This window comes from Alosa sapidissima, chromosome 12 (genome assembly GCF_018492685.1).
Source record: "Alosa sapidissima isolate fAloSap1 chromosome 12, fAloSap1.pri, whole genome shotgun sequence".
NCBI classification, from domain to species: Eukaryota; Metazoa; Chordata; class Actinopteri; order Clupeiformes; family Clupeidae; genus Alosa; species Alosa sapidissima.
In genome coordinates, this window is record NC_055968.1 from 14,999,129 (window position 1) to 15,020,957 (window position 21,829).

The 21,829-nt window shown below is 39.7% G+C and overlaps 1 protein-coding gene across 3 annotated transcripts in view; it reads right to left on the reverse strand.

The window, feature by feature from the left end:
- Nucleotides 1-21,829, reverse strand: part of nfil3-4 (nuclear factor, interleukin 3 regulated, member 4) — a 38,076-nt gene continuing 16,247 nt past the window's right edge. For 2 of the 3 annotated variants that reach the window (XM_042058120.1, XM_042058119.1), the window contains exon 2: nt 1-1,066. In XM_042058120.1, coding sequence (XP_041914054.1) covers nt 69-992 — 924 coding nt within the window. In that variant the 5' untranslated portion in view covers nt 993-1,066 and the 3' untranslated portion in view covers nt 1-68. Of the gene's footprint in view, nt 1,067-4,607; nt 4,638-21,829 lie in introns of those variants that run through there. The other variant, XM_042058121.1, reaches the window with a different exon arrangement.

The following is a 21,829-nucleotide window of genomic DNA, read 5'->3' on the forward strand; positions in this document are numbered from 1 at the left end:
GTGTGTGGTGTGTGTGTGCTGTGTGTGTGTGTGTGTGTGTGCGTGTGTATGTGTGTGTGGGCCTGGATTCAGTCGGACACGTACAGAGGTGGAGACGGGGTTCCTGTGGTGGTGCTACCCTTGTCTCTGTGGCTCTTGTGCGTCTTCAGTCTGAGTTTGTGTGGCAGTGCGGCACGAGGATCCAACCCCGTGGAGGCCCCCGGGACCTGCTGCTCCCCCTCCTCGTCCGAGGCCAGGGCCGCCTGCTGGGGAATGGGCCGCACCGGCAGCCGAGGTCCATACCTGGGGCCCCCGGGAGAGGGCACCAGTAGGGGGGGCAGGAGCAGCGATGCTGGTCCAACCGGGGATGAGAGAACGCCCGGCATGTCCAGAAGGAAAGGGAAAGCCCGACTGAAGGTGTGCGCTCGCGGCGAGGTGAATGCGGAGGGCCCGGGGTACGGCGAGATGCTGGAGGCTCGCTGGTGGTGGTAGGAGGCTGGGAGGACCTGAGCCACTTGAGGCCCCTCCGCTCGGCCCCAGACCAGCTCCTTGTCGGCCAAGAGGAGTGGAGGAGGAGGTGGGCGTGGAGAGAGAGGAGGAGGAGGGAGAGGTGGTGGAGGAGCAGGCTGGAGGCCGCAGGAAGTGTGCAGCTGCCGGAGCCCCCTGTGCTGGGCGGAGAAGGCCGCTGCGGCCACAGCGGCAGCGGGGTTGAAGCCCAGGGGCCCCGCGAGGCCACAGCGGAGCTTGAGGTCCACCAGCTCGTCCTGCAGCCGGACATTCTCTTTGCTCAGTGCCATTAGGCGCTGCTCCAGCAGGTAGTCGTTGGCACGCCGCTTCTCCCGCGATCGCTTGGCCGCCTCGTTGTTCTTGCGACGCTTCTCCCAGTAGCTGGCGTCCTTCCGCTCCTCCGGGGTGAACTCGCGCTTACGCCGAAAGCCCGCACCCCTCAGGCAGTGCTCGTCCATGGACTCCATGTCATCGCCCGGCTCTACCAGAGAGAAGGGGAACTCCATTGTCACAGCGACTTTGAAGGTGTGAGTTTCAGGGCAGGTGATAGGCAAAGAATGAGAGAATCCTTTCTTGTAACCTACAGGAGACAGAAGGGGGAAAAGCATGAATATGAGTATTCGTAAGAATGCTTCACCACATCAGATAGGGTTAAACTAAGGGCAGGGGAAACAAAATTAAGAATATTACATATTGTAGGGCACTGCAAGATCAGAATCAGACATTTGTATTGTCATTATACAAAAATAGCACAACGAGATTTGCTTGTACAGTCCGTAAGACACTGTACCTAAATACATGCATCCATTCGTTATTTTAGATGATGTTTTCTTTGTAAGATATTGCCAGATCATTGAAGATATGATCATATTTGATCTAATTGGTAAGTGGTGCAGTGGTCTCAGTCCTGCTGTGGAATAAGCCTTAATAAAGATCAGAGAAGTGCATGCATTCTTATCCCTGCAGGCTAGACCCTTTGGGAAGTAATGAACCCATCCATCCATTAATAACTTCCCTGAACCCTAATTTAGTATATATACTCTTTTTGATCCTGTGAGGGAAATTTGGTCTCTGCATTTATCCCAATCCGTGAATTAGTGAAACACATGGCACACAGTGAGCACACAGTGAGCACACAGTGAGGTGAAGCACACACTAATTCCGGCGCAGTGAGCTGCCTGCAACAACAGCAGCGCTCGGGGAGCAGTGAGGGGTTAGGTGCCTTGCTCAAGGTCCACCAGCTCGTCCTGCAGCCGGACATTCACTTCAGCCATGGCCTACCGGTCGGGGTTTGAACCGGCAACCCTCCGGTTACAAGTCCGAAGCGCTAACCAGTAGGCCACGGCTGCCCAATTAAGTGATCTCTGGCAGTTCAAGCACAGACAAGATTGCATTTGGTTTTCAACTACCTGATATGGGAATTTATTGGGAAAATAGCAAAAGACACTTTTGAGTGTTCTATAGCCAGATACACTTAGTCTATGCATGTGGCAGTCACCTTAGCAGCCAGTTTTTCTTAGATACCTGTTACTTCAGACTATTCACTTTTGTAACTGACTTTGTTACTTACTTGCACTTGACAAATTAATAAAGAGGCAATGGTACCGTAATGTAGGACAAGGATTCATTTAAAAAAATCTCCTTTGTTGGACGAGGTTAAGAATTGTTCCATTTGGGTTGAAATTTCCCCATTTTAATATACAGCAGTGAATTGAATTTGAGCCTCTGCATTGGATAAATTGATCAAACTGAGGTTTCGCAAAATCCTACCACTCGACCCCTCCACCAGTCTGAACACACAGGCTGGGAGTGAAACAATCAGAGGAGGCTGCACTGCACATAGACTGTACAGAACGGTGGCTTCAATTCTATAAAACATAGCTGAATAGAGCCACTCTGTCCAGTTCTATACAGTCATTGGCACTGCACCAGATAAGCAACAGACTGTGTCTTTGTAGAACACCTAAAATAGAACATGGCTGTGGCGAAAATCCTGAGCAGCACTACCCACAGAATCAAACAGATTAATAAAGAGTAAGGAAGAATTGGTCATAACAAAATATTAGCCTGGCTAGCGCCACCACTTCTCAATGAGACGTGGTCTGGGAACCAAACGTTCATTTTCTCGTATTTGAAAAAATGCCCAGATCCGTTTATTGGGTGCCACGGATGTCTATCAAATGCGTCTGTGCATAGCTCATCATCGTCTTGCTTTCCCACCTGTTCTGTGATTGGTTCCCTATCTCAGGCGAAAATTTGCTCCATGGTCTCCAGGCTGCCTTAGCAGCGTGAATCAAATCGCGCGCAAGGCAGCATGGGAACACCCAGGCTAATAAAATATAGGGATGGAGAAAGAATACAGACTACTTAATGGGTGATCATTCTGCCCTATTGGAGCAGCAGCAGATATGATCCGACATCTAGGACATTTAGTGGATTTGCAAAGATTAGGTTGTTTAATCAAATATTATATTTCAAGAAAGCACAGAGAGATAAAGATGTAGAAGAACCTTCACTTATTCTCATTTCCATTTCAACATTTTATGAATTTGATAAAATTATTCCTGTTAGGATATTTGCACAATATTGTACAAAGATGAAATATTGCAGAAATATCGTTCTATAAGCTACATAGATATATGTAGGCTGTACAGGATGAATTGAATTGAAGTCGGTTAATGACTCATTCTGTGGTAAGTTTTAGAGAATTGTACTCAGCTTTGTGGTTGAGTTGTGATTCAGTGAAACGTTGACTGATATGCAGTTACATCAGTCATACATGGTTTAACATTTTTAAAGATGCTACTGGTAACTTTAAGGAATTCTATTCACAAACATTTTATTAATGGGTCACGTTTCAAGACATTGCCTCATCGATGATGTCAATGTTTTATAAAACTACTGTACACTAAAGGATCTTCTTATGTTTCTATAGCATATGCAAGTGTTCTGACAAATAGTTTAGATATTTTTTCATGTGTTTGCATAACTAGGAGGTGTCCCTGCACATGAATATGAAAAAGTAGTGGAAGGGCATTCAAACGCTAAACAAGCAATTGTTAAAAGGTTAACAATCATCACTTTATAATCATTTTCAATGATTAAAATATATATTTCACATTGCTCAATTATGTTTCTCAGTTTTGGTCTGGTTGTAAAAACTTCTGGTGAGCTGTCAAAATAAATAATGTCCCCTCTCTATGAGTACATATTTGAGTTATTATTTCATAAAGATATTTTTGCTGAGAAAATAAGTAATTTTGTCAATGAAAACAGATCTGAATGTGTGGCTACAGGTATCACAGATCAGGTCTGAAGGATACTCTTGGTTTGACCACTATATTAAAGACACTTGACACAAACAGTTAGCTACCAACTTCATGGCAGAATGAATAAAAAGACAGTAAAACAGAAAGATATAAAGAAAGAAAGAAAGAAAGGAAGAAAGAAAGAAGGAAGGAAGGAAAGAAACCAGGATGGCATGCTTTAGACCTCACAGCACACCACTGGAGTATTGAGTTGAATGGCCATTCCTTAACTTCCCCTCGTATGACTTTCTCAGAGTGTAGTTGCCTCTATCTGACCTACCAGAGAGCAGTCTAGGCTTCCTGTGGTAATTAATCATTATGTAAACATCTACTGATTGATGTGTTAGACGGGGACCTTAGAAGGGGGTTCTATTCTGTAATTTATTAGTTATCTATTTAAATATAACAACTGAAATCCATCATGTCATTGAATGAAATTGATGAGATCCCTGATGAAGCAGCCCCACAGCTCATGCAGACACACACACACACGTGCAAGCATATTGTTACACTTCACTGGCATTTCCTATACAGGTCTACTGCATGTGTTCCCCAGAAACAAAGTTGTTCAGTGATCAAAGTGCATAGTGCTATAACTCAGTCAATATTAAAACATCATTGACAAACAAGCATGGATGTAATGAGCTACAAGAAAGTCACTCACTCACACTGGGTACATAAATCTATAGGATTATTAATCTTTGATACTGGGAGTACAAATCTGTGAGGTTTAGTGCTGCATATGAAAAAAAAAAACAAGACCGGTATTATTGTGGCTACGTGGGTTTACTTATGTCAATGAGACAAGCGTACCTTATGTGTGCAGTCTTGTGACCATGTAACACACACAAGACTGCACACACGCACACACACACTCACACACACACACACACACACACTCACACACACACACACATGCACACACACACACACACACACACAGACACTCTCACACACACACACACACACACACACACACGCACACACACACAGACACTCACACTCACACACACACACACCCACACACACACGCACACACGCACACACAGACACACACAAACACACACACACACGCACACACACACACACAGACACGCACACACACACACACCCACACATGCACGCACACACACACACACACTCACACACACGGCTCTCCTGCTTGATTGAATTAAACTGAGTGCACCACATAGCACAGGAAATTGTACAGACTGAGCAGCCATTGGTTCTCTGTACGCCCTGTGTAAGGTGGCCAAGTCAATCATGGCAGGAGGGTATTTTTAACCTCTTGAGCAGGCACGATGTCTTCACCACAACACTCTCTGAGCACGCATACACACGCACACACACATACACACGTACACACACACACACACACACACACACACACACACACACACACACACACACACACACACACACACACACACACACACACATATACACACACACACATTTACATTACATTTATTCATTTGGCAGACACGTTTATCCAAAGCGACTTATAGCAATTGAATTACATTTAAGCTATTATCATTTAAGTTACAGAGCTATAGATCCAGCAATAAAATAACATTTAAGCAATTAAACATTTAACATTAAAGGAGAAATCCGGCAATTTTTCACATAGATCTCCGTTTCTCAAGGTCAGCTAGTACTGTCGGTATGAAAAAACTCCAAAAACAATCGGTTTTACCTAGCTCGAGTTGCTAGTTTCATGAACATTGAGGCTCATGGACAAGGCAAGGCAGCGCTGCCTTGAAGTTGTTGGTGGCAACGCTGCCTTGAAGTCGACAGTGGGGGCCCAAAACACCATCAAGCCACATACACATACACACATACACACACATATACAAACACATACACACACACATACACAAATACATACACACATACACATACACATGCACATGCACATGCACATATACAAACACATACACACATATACAAATACATACACACACACACACACACACACATACACACACACACACACAAACATACACACACACACACACACACACACACACACACACATACACCCATACAAACACACACATTCCAGATTCCTCCAGCTCACTTCCCTGGCTGTAGTGTGACCACATCCTCTGCCTCCTACTGTTCTCTCTTTAATCTGCTGGCCACGTCTGGCACTAACACACACACACACACACACAAACAGACACACACACACAGACACACATACACACACACACACGTGCACACAGACACACACACACACACACAAACAGACACACACACACAGACACACATACACACACACACACGTGCACACAGACACACACACACACACACACACACACACATGCATGGAATAGGAGAACATAACAGTATAGGTTTGAACACTGGACATTTTTTACCTGTCCAGTATTGAAAATGTCACAGAAGACATTTGTGAGGGAAAAATATGCTACATCTTCTTTAGCAGCACAGCATGAGCTGAAAGATGCTGGGTCACAACAAAGCCATAACAGGGGGGCTACACCAGGCGCGTATCTGCGTTGCATCTGCTGCAACAATTAGTGTACTATCAATGAAACTGGCGTCAACAGATGTGATAGCGGCACAGATGTTCGGAAAACAAAATAGACTTCAGTTAAACGCCGGTGGGTGTAATGCTGATTGCTGAAGGGTCTCATGCTTCTTTTGAAACTACTTAAACAAGGGGTCTGATGTATAGTGGTCTTTTCATATGCTTAGAAAGTTAGGGCGTGTCCCTGTCTGAAGCAGTGAGCAAGAACAAGAGCTGTGAGAGGTCATTCCACTTGTAAATGCACAATTGTTCTAATAAATTGTGGCTTGGCATTTACTTTAAATACTAAAAATAGAATTTCAGTCAATTATGGTCTGTTCGTTATTTCTGATCATTTCATCTGCCTTCTTGACAACAACAACTAGGGATGTAACGGTATGAAAATTTAACCTCACGGTTATAGTGACCAAAATTATTACGGTTTTCGGTATTATCACAGTATTTCTAAAAGTGTGTTCAATATGTTCAGAAAGCACTGATAGGCCTACACAAGCTGAAATAGTTTCAAAAAGTGTCCCGTTCACCTTTTTCTTCATGTTTAATTGGCTATGTGCTTATAGCTTAACTTACCCTACCATAACTTGGAGTATGCTATTTCTGTTATTTGGATGCAATGAGTGAGACCAAAGTAAGCGTTCAAAATAAAACTTTAGGCTACTGTATTCTCCTCATAACGTGTGTGGAATGGATTTAATGTGGACGTGAACATAAAAAGACGCAGAGTGATTACATTGGCCAGCGGCAAGCAGCAGCAGCAAGCGTAACGCAGCGTTATTTCCAGTGTGATCCCCGCCTACAGTAAATACCCACAGGGACCCTGGTTCGCTTTCAACAAACGGTCATTTCCCAATCACACTCCATCTCTCTCAAACTCACTTCCTGTCACTCTGAACTGTACCATCTACATAAAGGCAAATGCCCCCAAAATAAACAATAACAAAAACAAAAACAAAAAAATTCAGTCATTTAGGAGAGGGGCAGGAAGCATGGCTTTAACTATCTAATAACAATGCAAACTGAGTCTGCTCTGAATCTATTCAATTTTGGTACTACAGACAAAAACTTTCCTCTGCACTATATGCATATCCGACCCATTTCGGGTGATTCGGATATGATGCTTACATGCAGACATTATTCGGACATTGTGTGAACGACACCGACACATATGAACAGAATCTCTGCGTGGTTGAACGTGGCATTGAAGCATTCTGTAACTTCCTCTTTTATGATTTTCTCAGAGAACAGCATTCTATATCAGAACTACCAGAACTCTCCGACTTCCTGTGATTATTATGCAAAAGATCTGATATGAGGCTGGCTTTTCTGTCTATTTTGGAAACCTTAGTCAGAACAATCTTGCCCTGTAGACCCTATCCAGCACAAGGAACTGTCACCTTCGGGATGAGGAAGGGTACGTGACAATGCCAGGAACACACACACACACACACACACACACACACACACACACACACACACACCACACACACACACACACACACACACACACACACACAAGATGAGGAGGTACAGTATACATGTCTGTGGTAGGAGCACACACACAAACACACACACACACACACACACACACACACACACACACACACACACACACACAGGATGAAGAGGGGTGTGTGTCAGTGGTAGGTAGGAGCACACACATACACACACAGATGAGGAGGTATATGGGTCTGTGGGAGGAGCAGAAACCACATAGATGCCTCAGACGCAACCGACCCCAGGCCCAGCTACTCAGCTCGAGCAGGACACAGGAAGAAAGAAAGAAATGAAGAAAGAAAGACAGAAAGAGAGAAAGAAAAAAAGAGAGAAAGAAAGATAGAAAGAAAGAATGGAGTTGTTGCTAAACCACAGCTATGGGAACAGATTAGGTATTAGCGGTGATTGCATGACAGACACAAGTCTGACCTCTCTCAACTCACTCAAGCCGCATAAGAAAGAGGAGCAGGATAAAAGCTAGGAGCTAAAACTATCAGTTACATTTGAATATTTCGCTGATTTTTTTTTCTGAAGAACCATGGGTAGTATGGGGAATTGTGTTATTTTAGGAACGATTCATATAGATTTTTGCAACAGGTGTTTTTTTACTAGCTAGGACCCCATTGAATACAAAACAACCTGTTTCCAATTTTTTTCTTCATTTTCAGTGCCAAAATTCAAGATGGCAGACAATATATGCGGAAAAATAATATAAAGGCTTTAAGTGGTCAACTTTTTGATAAATATACACCTAATAAGGTAGACAAGTGAGATACAGACTATTTTCAAAAGATGTATTGCATCATTTGCCAAAAAAATTGGAGAAAAAATGGAAAAATGAAAAAAAGATAAAAAAATCATTATTGAAGAGTTCAACAAAACATTGTCATTGTCACTCAAGTATTTATCCTCACCACTGTCACTGTCTTTTTAATATTGGTGTACATCTCCTCAGAGCCTTCACAACTGCAAAGTTGCGTGAATGGTAAGTTGTTACTCTTGCAAGAACACCTTATACTGCATTGGCTGGCAAGACAACAACACTTCACAAGTTCCACAACAGCCTCTGGTGCTGGTGGAAGTTTTGACAGAACAGGAGCCCATTGCCAAGAATCTTTGGAGCAGGCACTGTATCTTGTGCCCAAACATTTGCTTGCCTGTGTGCTCTCAGAATTTCAATTTCAATTTAATTTCAGTTATAGAGCGTCAAAACATTACACATGTGTCATGGCGCTTTACAGAGTGTTAAACATTCAGACAGAGCCCATGAGTAACAGGGGCGAGGAAAAACTCCCAAGAATGGGAGAAACATATAGGATGAAACCTCAAGCAGATCCACGACTCAAGGGCCTGACCCATCTGCCTGGGGTCAGTTACAGGACAGTAAGGTCTAGAGAATAGAACATGGTATTTAGAGCCACCTCATATGTTACAAAGTGGTTGGATGGTTACATAACCAGTATGATAATGCATGAATCCTATTTAGTGTTAAGTTCAAATAGTCCAGTGTAGGGGATGAATTGTCCATAGGAATTAGGAGTTGTCATCGGGCAAATAGTGGGTCTCTAGGCTGTGCGGGCAGGAATCCGAGCATGGGGACAGCTATAGGCGATGGTAGGGCAATCATAGGGATGGGATTTCCCTAGTTCCCGAGTTTTTCCACTCCCTGGTTGGGCTTTAGAGTTTTAAACATGTTCCACCAAAGGGCTTTAGCTGTTTGAAAACCATGTTTTGAGGAGCTGACACACAAATTTCTCACATCCAGCTAACACATCTGGAGATGGGTGAGGACCTACTACAAGCCTACAAAGTGTGCTAATGACACCATCATGACTTGATTGACTTGAAACCGAAACCTTTCCTTTCCCACGGGATAAACGGTAAATTGCGGGACAAACGGTTGACTTTCAATTTCCTGATAGGATAGGATACAATAGGATACCCGATAGGTCCACCGACTCTATATAGTCCATGAGCCACAGGGGGTCGTCACTACCACTTGGGGGGGGGCAAATTCTCACTATATTTTTCTGAAAGCTACATATCTCTGGAGTATAAAATGGTATGATAGCAAGTTGGATCTTGTAGCTTTGTGGCTGTACAGGCCTTCAAAGTTGACCTCTGATTTGAAAAAAAAAGGAAATTCCGCCTATTGGCTTTTTTTTCCAAACTGATTTTCACACCTCCGTAACAACATCAGCTGATAAAAATGTGTCACACTACTCCACCGTGTGACCTTCTGATGAAGACGGAAGTATACGTCGAAACATGTCAAGGTAAAGAAAAAAACATCTACCAATATATGTGTATGTGATAAAAGAAAAACCAAACTTATGGATTCTGGACTTCCTAACCAACAGACCTCAGTCTGTTAGGTTAGATAATCGCACCTCCTCAACCATCGAACACCAGTGTACCACAGGGATGTGTGCTGAGCCCTCTCCTCTACTCCCTCTTCACCTACGACTGCACACCTGTACATGGCTCTAACATTGTCAAGTTTAAAGATGACACTACGGTGATTGGGCTCATCAGCAATAACGATGAGACGGCCTACAGGGAGGAGGTCCAGCACCTAACATCGTGGTGCACTGATAACAACCTGGCTCTCAACACCAAGAAGGCCAAAGAGCTCATTGTGGACTTCAGGAAGTCTAAAGCTAGCACACACACACAGCTAGCACACACTCTCATCAACAGGACTGAGTTGGAGCATGTCACCAGCTTCAAGTTTCTGGGTGTCCACATCTCTGAGGACCTCTCTTGGACCCTCAACACCCCTACCCTGATCAAAAAGGCTCACCAGCGTCTCTTCTTTCTGAGGTCCATCTGTCTCCTCAGATCCTGGTGAATGTCTACCGCTCCAACATCGAGAGCATCCTCACCAACTGTATCATAGTTTGGTATGGCAACTGCTCTGCCCACGACCGGAAAGCACTGCAGAGGGTGGTGAAAACTGCCCAACACATCACCGGTTCCTCACTCCCCTCCATCGAGGGCATCCAGGGCAAGCGATGCTTGCGTAAGGCGCGCATCATCAAAGACTGTTCTCACCCCAACCACAAACTGTTCACTCCACTCCCCTCCGGGAGGCGTTACAGGTCTCTCCGCATCCGAACCAGCAGGTTCAGAGGAAGCTTCTTTCCTGCGGCTGTCACCCTACTGAACTCTAGCTCTGCATCCTGGTGACATCCAACCAACTAAGCCCCCATCACCCCCTGCCCCGCCCGCCTGATGCCTCCTTGCCTGTGCCTGTTGAGGTGTCCACGACGATGGCAACCTTGACAGGGACAACAAGGAGGTGGACATCCCCTAGCCCCCCCCACAACTGCATCACCCTATCCCACCCATCTATCCCATCCATCTATTTATTTACAGATGTACATACTGTAATTACACTTATACTGTACATAGCCATATTCCACTGCTTTTCATTCTGCATATACACTTATTACAGTGCATGAAAATGCACTGTACTGTTCTTCCTAGGCTTCTTCTTATTACAGTGCATGAAAATGCACTGTACTGTTCTTCCTAGGCTTCTTCTTATTACAGTGCATGAAAATGCACTGTACTGTTCTTCCTAGGCTTCTTATTACAGTGCATGAAAATGCACTGTACTGTTCTTCCTAGGCTTCTTCTTATTACAGTGCATGAAAATGCACTGTACTGTTCTTCCTAGGCTTCTTCTTATTACAGTGCATGAAAATGCACTGTACTGTTCTTCCAAGGCATTTTATTATTATTCTTCTTCTAACGCACTTAATGCAGCTTCAACCGTTTAACTTAGAAACTTCATTCAAACTATGTTACGTAGGTCTTACTTAGGACATGGGTGCTATGTATTTTTCATCTTTGTAACTTTTATACTTTTTAAACTATTAAGGCGAGACACGGCAGGTGAAAACATCGTTTTTTCATGCACTGGTCAATTTCGAGATTTTGAGCTAGTATGTTACCTTAGCATGTATTCTATCACACTACTACAACAAAAAAGTCCGATTTACACATTTAGGTGTTTATTTCATTATATTGTGTCTACTCGCGCCTGTATATTTCTCCTAAATTCAGCAAAAGTTAGCATTCTAACCTTGCATGCACTCCCGCGACCGTGGTCCAAAACATAACATGTGTACTACCGTTGGAAAGCTCTGTTTTTCCTGTATCACGCTATGTGATCCATATATGGACACTTCCTTTGTATCAGCAACCAATCGCGAAAGTTCAAAGGCGAGTCTAGGCCGAGAACGGAATCTCATTGGCTGTCTTTCAAGGCTGTTTTCTCAAAATGAGTTTCCGCTCACACTCTGAGCTCAAAAACTCCACTTAAGAAGCACGTACATACACCAAACTTTCTGGATTTATGCCTAACTATATGTCGAAGATTTCTACAGAGGGGTTTGTTGATATATTATTCCTAGCCTGACTTAGATGACATTTTATGCCTAAAAACATGGAAAAAAGTGATTTTTTAAGGCTAGTGACATAATTTTCTGATTTACAGGATAACAAAAGTAGATATTCATAAATCCCTCTGTAAATGTTTTCCCATCTAATATCTGAACACAATGAAAACATAATTTTGAACTTGGCTGTATCCAATGCTCAGGTTTCGTGCCTTAAAATGTATGCAAATTAGCGCATATTTAATTAGATAATGCCTAATTTGCATATGTAAACATTAAATTACAGCAAACTTGTAATACATTGTTTTCTCATATTAATGTAAGTAATCAACTGGGGAAGTTTCATAGTGATATCTGCTTGTTAAAAATTTTACCCTATTCACCTGTAGTGTCTCGCCTTAATTAAAAACTAATCAAAATTTCCCCATAGAGTTAACATGGGCTGATGACATCACAATAGAGCCGTTAAGCAATTAGAATCCTATGGCAGGTGTTCAGGCCACCTGTCCCAACTGCCATTCTCAGGCTTTAAGCATACAAACTGGCCCTATTAAGACTACACACCCTATTCAACTGCTTCCTCTGCCAAAAACGGTTTCAAAATAAAAGTCCTCACTACAATATTTCACTGTTAAACAATTTAACCCTTTAAACTACTGAACTTTTTAACTGTTCAGCCATTGTAGCTGTTACTTGTCATCAACTATGACTCCTACCCACTGTAGCTAGTTAGCTAAGTTAGCTAAGTCACATGGTTAACATATTTAGCATGCTAGCATGTTAGCATGCTAGTTAGCATTTTTAACAAAACTGCTAAAAATGATTAGCTAAGTTAGCTAAGTCACATGGTTAGCATGCTAGCATGTTAGCATGCTAGTTAGCATTTTTAGCAAAACTGCTTAAAATGATGAGCTAAATCAGCTAAGTAACATGGTTAACATTGTTAGCATGTTAGTTAGCATAGTTAGCATAACTGCTAAAAATGATTAACTAAGTTAGCTAAGTCACATGGTTAGCATACTTAGCATTTTAACATTGTTAGCATGCTAGTTAGCATAGTAACTTGGTTAGCATTATTATCTTTGTTAATATAGTTAGCATAACTGCTAGCAAACATTAGAGCCATTCCAAGTGTCAGTTATCGTCAACTATCTACCTAAATAATTTAACCATTTAAACTATCCACTTATTTAACTGTTCAGTCATTCCAACTATATTAAACCTCATCTACCTAGCAACCAAAATAGTTTGTTTTTACTCTGTATGATATTTTACATCATATTTTTGCATTTTCATGCACTGTATTTCCTTCAGGAAATGCTTTTCTAGTTCTTATTCTTCTTCTTCTTCTAACGCACTTAATGCAGCTTCAACCGTTTAACGTAGAAACTTCATTCAAACTATGTTACGTAGGTCTTACTTAGGACATGGGTGCTATGTATTTTTCAGCTTTGTAACTTTTATACTTTTTAAACTATTAATTAAAAACTAATCAAAATTTCCCCATTGACTTAACATTATGATTATGACATCACAATACGGCCGTTAAGCAATTAGAATCCTATGGCAGGTGTTCGGGCCACCTGGACCAACTGCCATTCTCAGGCTTTAAGCATACAAACTGGCCCTATTAAGACTACACATCCTGTTCAACTGCTTCCTCTGCCAAAAACTGTTTCAAAATAAAAGTCCTCACTACAATATTTCACTGTTAAACAATTTAACCCTTTAAACTACTGAACAGCCATTGTAACTGTTACTTGTCATCAACTATGACTCCTACCCACTGTAGCTAGTTAGCTAAGTTAGCTAAGTAGCATGGTTAGCATAGTTAGCATGCTAGCATAGTTAGCATGCTAATTAGCATTTTTAGCAAAACTGCTTAAAATGATTAGCTAAGTTAGCTAAGTCACATGGTTAGCATAGTTAGCATGCTAGCATGTTAGCATGCTAGTTAGCATTTTAGCAAAACTGCTAAAAATGATTAGCTAAGTTAGCTAAGTCACATGGTTAGCATAGTTAGCATGCTAACATGCTAGTTAGCATTTTTAGCAAAACTGCTAAAAATGATTAGCTAAGTTAGCTAAGTCACATGGTTAGCATAGTTAGCATGCTAACATGCTAGTTAGCATTTTTAGCAAAACTGCTTAAAATGATGAGCTAAGTCAGCTAAGTAACATGGTTAACATACTTAGCATTTTAACATTGTTAGCATACTAGTTAGCATAGTAACTTGGTTAACATTATTATCTTTGTTAACATAGTTAGCATAACTACTAGCAAACATTAGAGCCATTCCAAGTGTCAGTTATCGTCAACTATCTACCTAAATAATTTAACCATTTAAACTATCCACTTATTTAACCGTTCAATCATTCCAACTATATTAAACCTTATCTACCAAGTAAATCATTTACCTATATAAACTATCCACCTATTTAACTGTTGAGTCATTCCAACTATATTAAACCTCATCTACCTAGCAACCAATATAGTTTGTTTTTACTCTGTATGATATTTGACATCATATTTTTTGCATTTTCATGCACTGTATTTCCTTCAGGAAATGCTTTTCTAGTTCTTCTTCTTCTTCTAACGCGTTTAATGCAGCTTCAACCGTTTAACGTAGAAACTTCATTCAAACTATGTTACGTAGGTCTTACTTAGGACATGGGTGCTATGTATTTTTCAGCTTTGTAACTTTTATACTTTTTAAACTATTAATTAAAAACTAGTCAAAATTTCCCCATAGACTTAACATGGGCTGATGACATCACAATAGAGCCGTTAAGCAATTAGAATCCTATGGCAGGTGTTCGGGCCACCTGGACCAACTGCCAGTCTCAGGCTTTAAGCATACAAACTGGCCCTATTAAGACTACACATCCTGTTCAACTGCTTCCTCTGCCAAAATCTGTTTCAAAATAAAAGTCCTCACTACAATATTTTACTGTTAAACAATTTAACCCTTTAAACTACTGAACTTTTTAACTGTTCAGCCATTGTAACTGTTACTTGTCATCAACTATGAATCCTACCCACTGTAGCTAGTTAGCTAAGTTAGCTAAGTAATATGGTTAGCATAGTTAGCATGCTAGCATGTTAGTTAGCATTTTTAGCAAAACTGCTAAAAATGATTAGCTAAGTTAGCTAAGTAGCATGGTTAGCATAGTTAGCATGCTAGCATGTTAGCATGCTAGTTAGCATTTTTAGCAAAACTGCTAAATATGATTAGCTAAGTAACATGGTTAGCATGCTAGCATGTTAGCATGCTAGTTAACATAGTTAGCATAACTGCTAAAAACGATTAGCTAAGTCAGCTAAGTAACATGGTTAGCATAGTTAGCATGCTAGTTAGCATTTTTAGCATAACTGCTAAAAACGATTAGCTAAGTCAGCTAAGTAACGTGGTTAGCATAGTTAGCATGCTAGCGCTAGCATGTTAGCATGCTAGTTAGCATTTTTAGCAAAACTGCTAAAAACGATTAGCTAAGTTAGCTAAGTAACATGGTTAACATGCTAGCATGTTAGCATGCTAGTTAGCATAGTAACTTTGTTAACATTATTATCTTTGTTAACATAGTTAGCATAACTACTAGCAAACATTAGAGCCATTCCAACTGTCAGTTATCATCAACTATCTACCTAAATAATTTAACCATTTAAACTATCCACCTATTTAACTGTTCAGTCATTCCAACTATATTAAACCTCATCTACTTAGCAACCAATATAGTTTGTTTTTACTCTGTATGATATTTTACATCATATTTTTGCATTTTCATGCACTGTATTTCCTTCAGGAAATGCTTTTCTAGTTCTTATTCTTCTTCTAATGCATTTAATGCAGCTTCAACCGTTTAACGTAGAAACTTCATTCAAACTATGTTACGTAGGTCTTACTTGGGACATGGGTGCTATGTATTTTTCAGCTTTGTAACTTTTATACTTTTTAAACTATTAATTAAAAACTAGTCAAAATTTCCCCATAGACTTAACATGGGCTGATGACATCACAATAGAGCCGTTAAGCAATTAGAATCCTATGGCAGGTGTTCGGGCCACCTGGACCAACTGCCAGTCTCAGGCTTTAAGCATACAAACTGGCCCTATTAAGACTACACATCCTGTTCAACTGCTTCCTCTGCCAAAAACTGTTTCAAAATAAAAGTCCTCACTACAATATTTCACTGTTAAACAATTTAACCCTTTAAACTACTGAACTTTTTAACTGTTCAGCCATTGTAACTGTTACTTGTCATCAACTATGACTCCTACCCACTGTAGCTAGTTAGCTAAGTAACATGGTTAGCATAGTTAGCATGCTAACATGCTAGTTAGCATTTTTAGCAAAACTGCAAAAAATGATTAGCTAAGTTAGCTAAGTCACATGGTTAGCATAGTTAGCATGTTAGCATGCTAGTTAGCATGTTTAGCAAAACTGCTTAAAATGATTAGCTAAGTCAGCTAAGTCACATGGTTAGCATAGTTAGCATGCTAGCATGTTAGCATGCTAGTTAGCATTTTTAGCAAAACTGCTTAAAATGATTAGCTAAGTTAGCTAAGTCATATGGTTAGCATAGTTAGCATGCTAGCATGCTAGTTAGCATTTTTAGCAAAACTGCTTAAAATGATTAGCTAAGTTAGCTAAGTCATATGGTTAGCATAGTTAGCATGCTAGCATGTTAGCATGCTAGTTAGCATTTTTTGCAAAACTGCTTAAAATGATTAGCTAAGTTAGCTAAGTCATATGGTTAGCATAGTTAGCATGCTAGCATGTTAGCATGCTAGTTAGCATTTTTAGCAAAACTGCTTAAAATGATTAGCTAAGTTAGCTAAGTCACATGGTTAGCATGCTAGCATTTTAGCATGTTAGTTAGCATAGTAACTTGGTTAACATTATTATCTTTGTTAACATAGTTAGCATAACTGCTAGCAAATATTAGAGCCATTCCAAGTGTCAGTTATCGTCAACTATCTACCTAAATAATTTAACCATTTAAACTATCCACCTATTTAACTGTTCAGTCATTCCAACTATATTAAACCTCATCTACTTAGCAACCAATATAGTTTGTTTTTACTCTGTATGATATTTTACATCATATTTTTGCATTTTCATGCACTGTATTTCCTTCAGGAAATGCTTTTCTAGTTCTTATTCTTCTTCTTCTTCTAACGCACTTAATGCAGCTTCAACCGTTTAACGTAGAAACTTCATTCAAACTATGTTACGTAGGTCTTACTTAGGACATGGGTGCTATGTATTTTTCAGCTTTGTAACTTTTATACTTTTTAAACTATTAATTAAAAACTACTCAAAATTTCCCCATTGACTTAACATTGGGCCTTTATGACATCACAGCAATTAGAATCCTATGGCAGGTGTTCGGGCCACCTGGACCAACTGCCAGTCTCAGGCTTTAAGCATACAAACTGGCCCTATTAAGACTACACATCCTGTTCAACTGCTTCCTCTGCCAAAAACTGTTTCAAAATAAAAGTCCTCACTAAAATATTTCACTGTTAAACAATTTAACCCTTTAAACTACTGAACTTTTTAACTGTTCAGCCATTGTAACTGTTACTTGTCATCAACTATGACTCCTACCCACTGTAGCTAGTTAGCTAAGTTAGCTAAGTAACATGGTTAGCATAGTTAGCATGCTAGCATGTTAGCATGCTAGTTAGCATTTTTAGCAAAACTGCTAAAAATGATTAGCTAAGTTAGCTAAGTCACATGGTTAGCATAGTTAGCATAGTTAGCATGCTAATTAGCATTTTTAGCAAAACCTCTTAAAATGATTAGCTAAGTTAGCTAAGTCATATGGTTAGCATAGTTAGCATGCTAGCATGTTAGCATGCTAGTTAGCATTTTTAGCAAAACTACTAAAAACAATTAGCTAAGTTAGCTAAGTAACATGGTTAGCATAGTTAGCATGCTAGCATGTTAGCATGCTAGTTAGCATAGTAACTTTGTTAACATTATTATCTTTGTTAACATAGTTAGCATAACTGCTAGCAAACATTAGAGCCATTCCAACTGTCAGTTATCGTCAACTATCTACCTAAATAATTTAACCATTTAAACTATCCACCTATTTAACTGTTCAGTCATTCCAACTATATTAAACCTCATCTACTTAGCAACCAATATAGTTTGTTTTTACTCTGTATGATATTTTACATCATATTTTTGCATTTTCATGCACTGTATTTCCTTCAGGAAATGCTTTTCTAGTTACAGTGCATGAAAATGCACTGTACTGTTCTTCCTAGGCTTCTTCTTATTCTTATGCTTCTTCTTCTAACGCACTTAATGCAGCTTCAACCGTTTAACGTAGAAACTTCATTCAAACTATGTTACGTAGGTCTTACTTAGGACATGGGTGCTATGTATTTTTCAGCTTTGTAACTTTTATACTTTTTAAACTATTAATTAAAAACTAATCAAAATTTCCCCATTGACTTAACATTATGATTATGACATCACAATACGGCCGTTAAGCAATTAGAATCCTATGGCAGGTGTTCGGGCCACCTGGACCAACTGCCATTCTCAGGCTTTAAGCATACAAACTGGCCCTATTAAGACTACACATCCTGTTCAACTGCTTCCTCTGCCAAAAACTGTTTCAAAATAAAAGTCCTCACTACAATATTTCACTGTTAAACAATTCAACCCTTTAAACTACTGAACTTTTTAACTGTTCAGCCATTGTAACTGTTACTTGTCATCAACTATGACTCCTACCCACTGTAGCTAGTTAGCTAAGTTAGCTAAGTAACATGGTTAGCATAGTTAGCATGTTAGCATGCTAGTTAGCATTTTTAGCAAAACTGCTTAAAATGATTAGCTAAGTTAGCTAAGTCATATGGTTAGCATAGCTAGCATGTTAGCATGCTAGTTAGCATTTTTAGCAAAACTACTTAAAATGATTAGCTAAGTCAGCTAAGTGACATGGTTAGCATAGTTAGCATGTTAACATGTTAGTTAGCCTAGTTAGCATAACTGTTAAAAATGATTAACTAAGTTAGCTAAGTAACATGGTTAGCATACTTAGTATTTTAACATTGTTAGTATGTTAGTTAGCATAGTAACTTGGTTAACATTATTATCTTTGTTAACATAGTTAGCATAACTACTAGCAAACATTAGAGCCATTCCAGGTGTCAGTTATGTGTCTGTCATATAACTGTCATCCAATAATAAATGCTAGCATGTTAGCATGCTAGTTAGCATTTTTAGCAAAACTGTTAAAAATGATTAGCTAAGTTAGCTAAGTAACGTGGTTAGCATAGTTAGCATGCTAGTTAGCATAGTTAGCATAACTGCTAAAAATGATTAGCTAAGTTAGCTAAGTAACATGGTTAATATAGTTAGCATGTTAGCATGCTAGTTAGCATACCTACTAAAAATGATTAGCTAAGTTAGCTAAGTCACATGGTTAGCATACTTAACATGTTAGCATGCTAGTTAGCATAACTACTAAATATGAAAACATTAACTAAGTTAAGTAACTTGGTTAACATTATTATCTTATTATAACTGCTAGCAAACATTAGAGCCATTCCAACTGTCAGTTATCGTCAATTATCTACCTAAATAATTTAACCATTTAAATTATCCACCTATTTAACCGTTCAATCATTCCAACTATATTAAACCTCATCTACCTAGCAACTAATATAGTTTGTTTTTACTCTGTATGATATTTTACATCATATTTTTTGCATTTTCATGCACTGTATTTCCTTCAGGAAATGCTTTTCTAGTTCTTCTTCTTCTTCTAACGCATTTAATGCAGCTTCAACCGTTTAACGTAGAAACTTCATTCAAACTATGTTACGTAGGTCTTACTTAGGACATGGGTGCTATGTATTTTTCAACTTTGTAACTTTTATACTTTTTAAACTATTAATTAAAAACTAATCAAAATTTCCCCATTGACTTAACATTATGATTATGACATCACAATACGGCCGTTAAGCAATTAGAATCCTATGGCAGGTGTTCGGGCCACCTGGACCAACTGCCAGTCTCAGGCTTTAAGCATACAAACTGGCCCTATTAAGACTACACATCCTGTTCAACTGCTTCCTCTGCCAAAAACTGTTTCAAAATAAAAGTCCTCACTACAATATTTCACTGTTAAACAATTCAACCCTTTAAACTACTGAACTTTTTAACTGTTCAGCCATTGTAACTGTTACTTGTCATCAACTATGACTCCTACCCACTGTAGCTAGTTAGCTAAGTTAGCTAAGTAACATGGTTAGCATAGTTAGCATGCTAGCATGTTAGCATGCTAGTTAGCATTTTTAGCAAAACTGCTTAAAATGATTAGCTAAGTTAGCTAAGTCACATGGTTAGCATAGTTAGCATGCTAGTTAGCATTTTTAGCAAAACTGCTTAAAATGATTAGCTAAGTTAGCTAAGTCACATGGTTAGCATAGTTAGCATGCTAGCATTTTAGCATGCTAGTTAGCATTTTTAGCAGAACTGCTAAAAACGATTAGCTAAGTCAGCTAAGTAACGTGGTTAGCATAGTTAGCATGCTAACATGCTAGTTAGCATTTTTAGCAAAACCGCTAAAAACGATTAGCTAAGTCAGCTAAGTAACGTGGTTAGCATAGTTAGCATGCTAGCGCTAGCATGTTAGCATGCTAGTTAGCATTTTTAGCAAAACTACTAAAAACGATTAGCTAAGTAACATGGTTAGCATAGTTAGCATGCTAGCATGTTAGCATGCTAGTTAGCATAGTAACTTTGTTAACATTATTATCTTTGTTAACATAGTTAGCATAACTGCTAGCAAACATTAGAGCCATTCCAACTGTCAGTTATCGTCAACTATCTACCTAAATAATTTAACCATTTAAACTATCCACCTATTTAACTGTTCAGTCATTCCAACTATATTAAACCTCATCTACTTAGCAACCAATATAGTTTGTTTTTACTCTGTATGATATTTTACATCATATTTTTGCATTTTCATGCACTGTATTTCCTTCAGGAAATGCTTTTCTAGTTATTAATACTATTGTAATGTAATACTATTGTACTGTTTCTGCACTACAATGGTACTGTTACCACACTGCACATAGTTGTACATACTGTACATATCTGTCTATATGGTTCATACTAAATATCCATATTTATTCAGTTTTTCTGTAATATATTCTGTTAATACACTGCATATACAAGGATACAAGGAAGTTTATTGTCACATGCATATAGTTACTGGATGTAAGAAATGCAGTGAAATGATGTCTGGTGTCAGCCTATTTGTGCATTTATGGGGGGGGGGGCAGGGCAGTAGAAGAGGGGTTTAGTAGATTAAGTGGCAAGGGCTGCATAAGAAAGGTGGGGGAGAATTGGGATGGGGGGGGGGGCACCAACAAGGAGCACCCAAGAGCAACAGGGGCAAGGAAAAACTCCCTTACTAAGGAAGAAACCTTGGCAGATCCACGGCTCAAGGGGCTAACCCAACTGCCAGGGGTCTTGGTCTGTGTGTTGGGGGGATGACAAGGGAGATGGGATAGTGTGCTGTGTATGTGGGGAGAGGGGAGAGGGC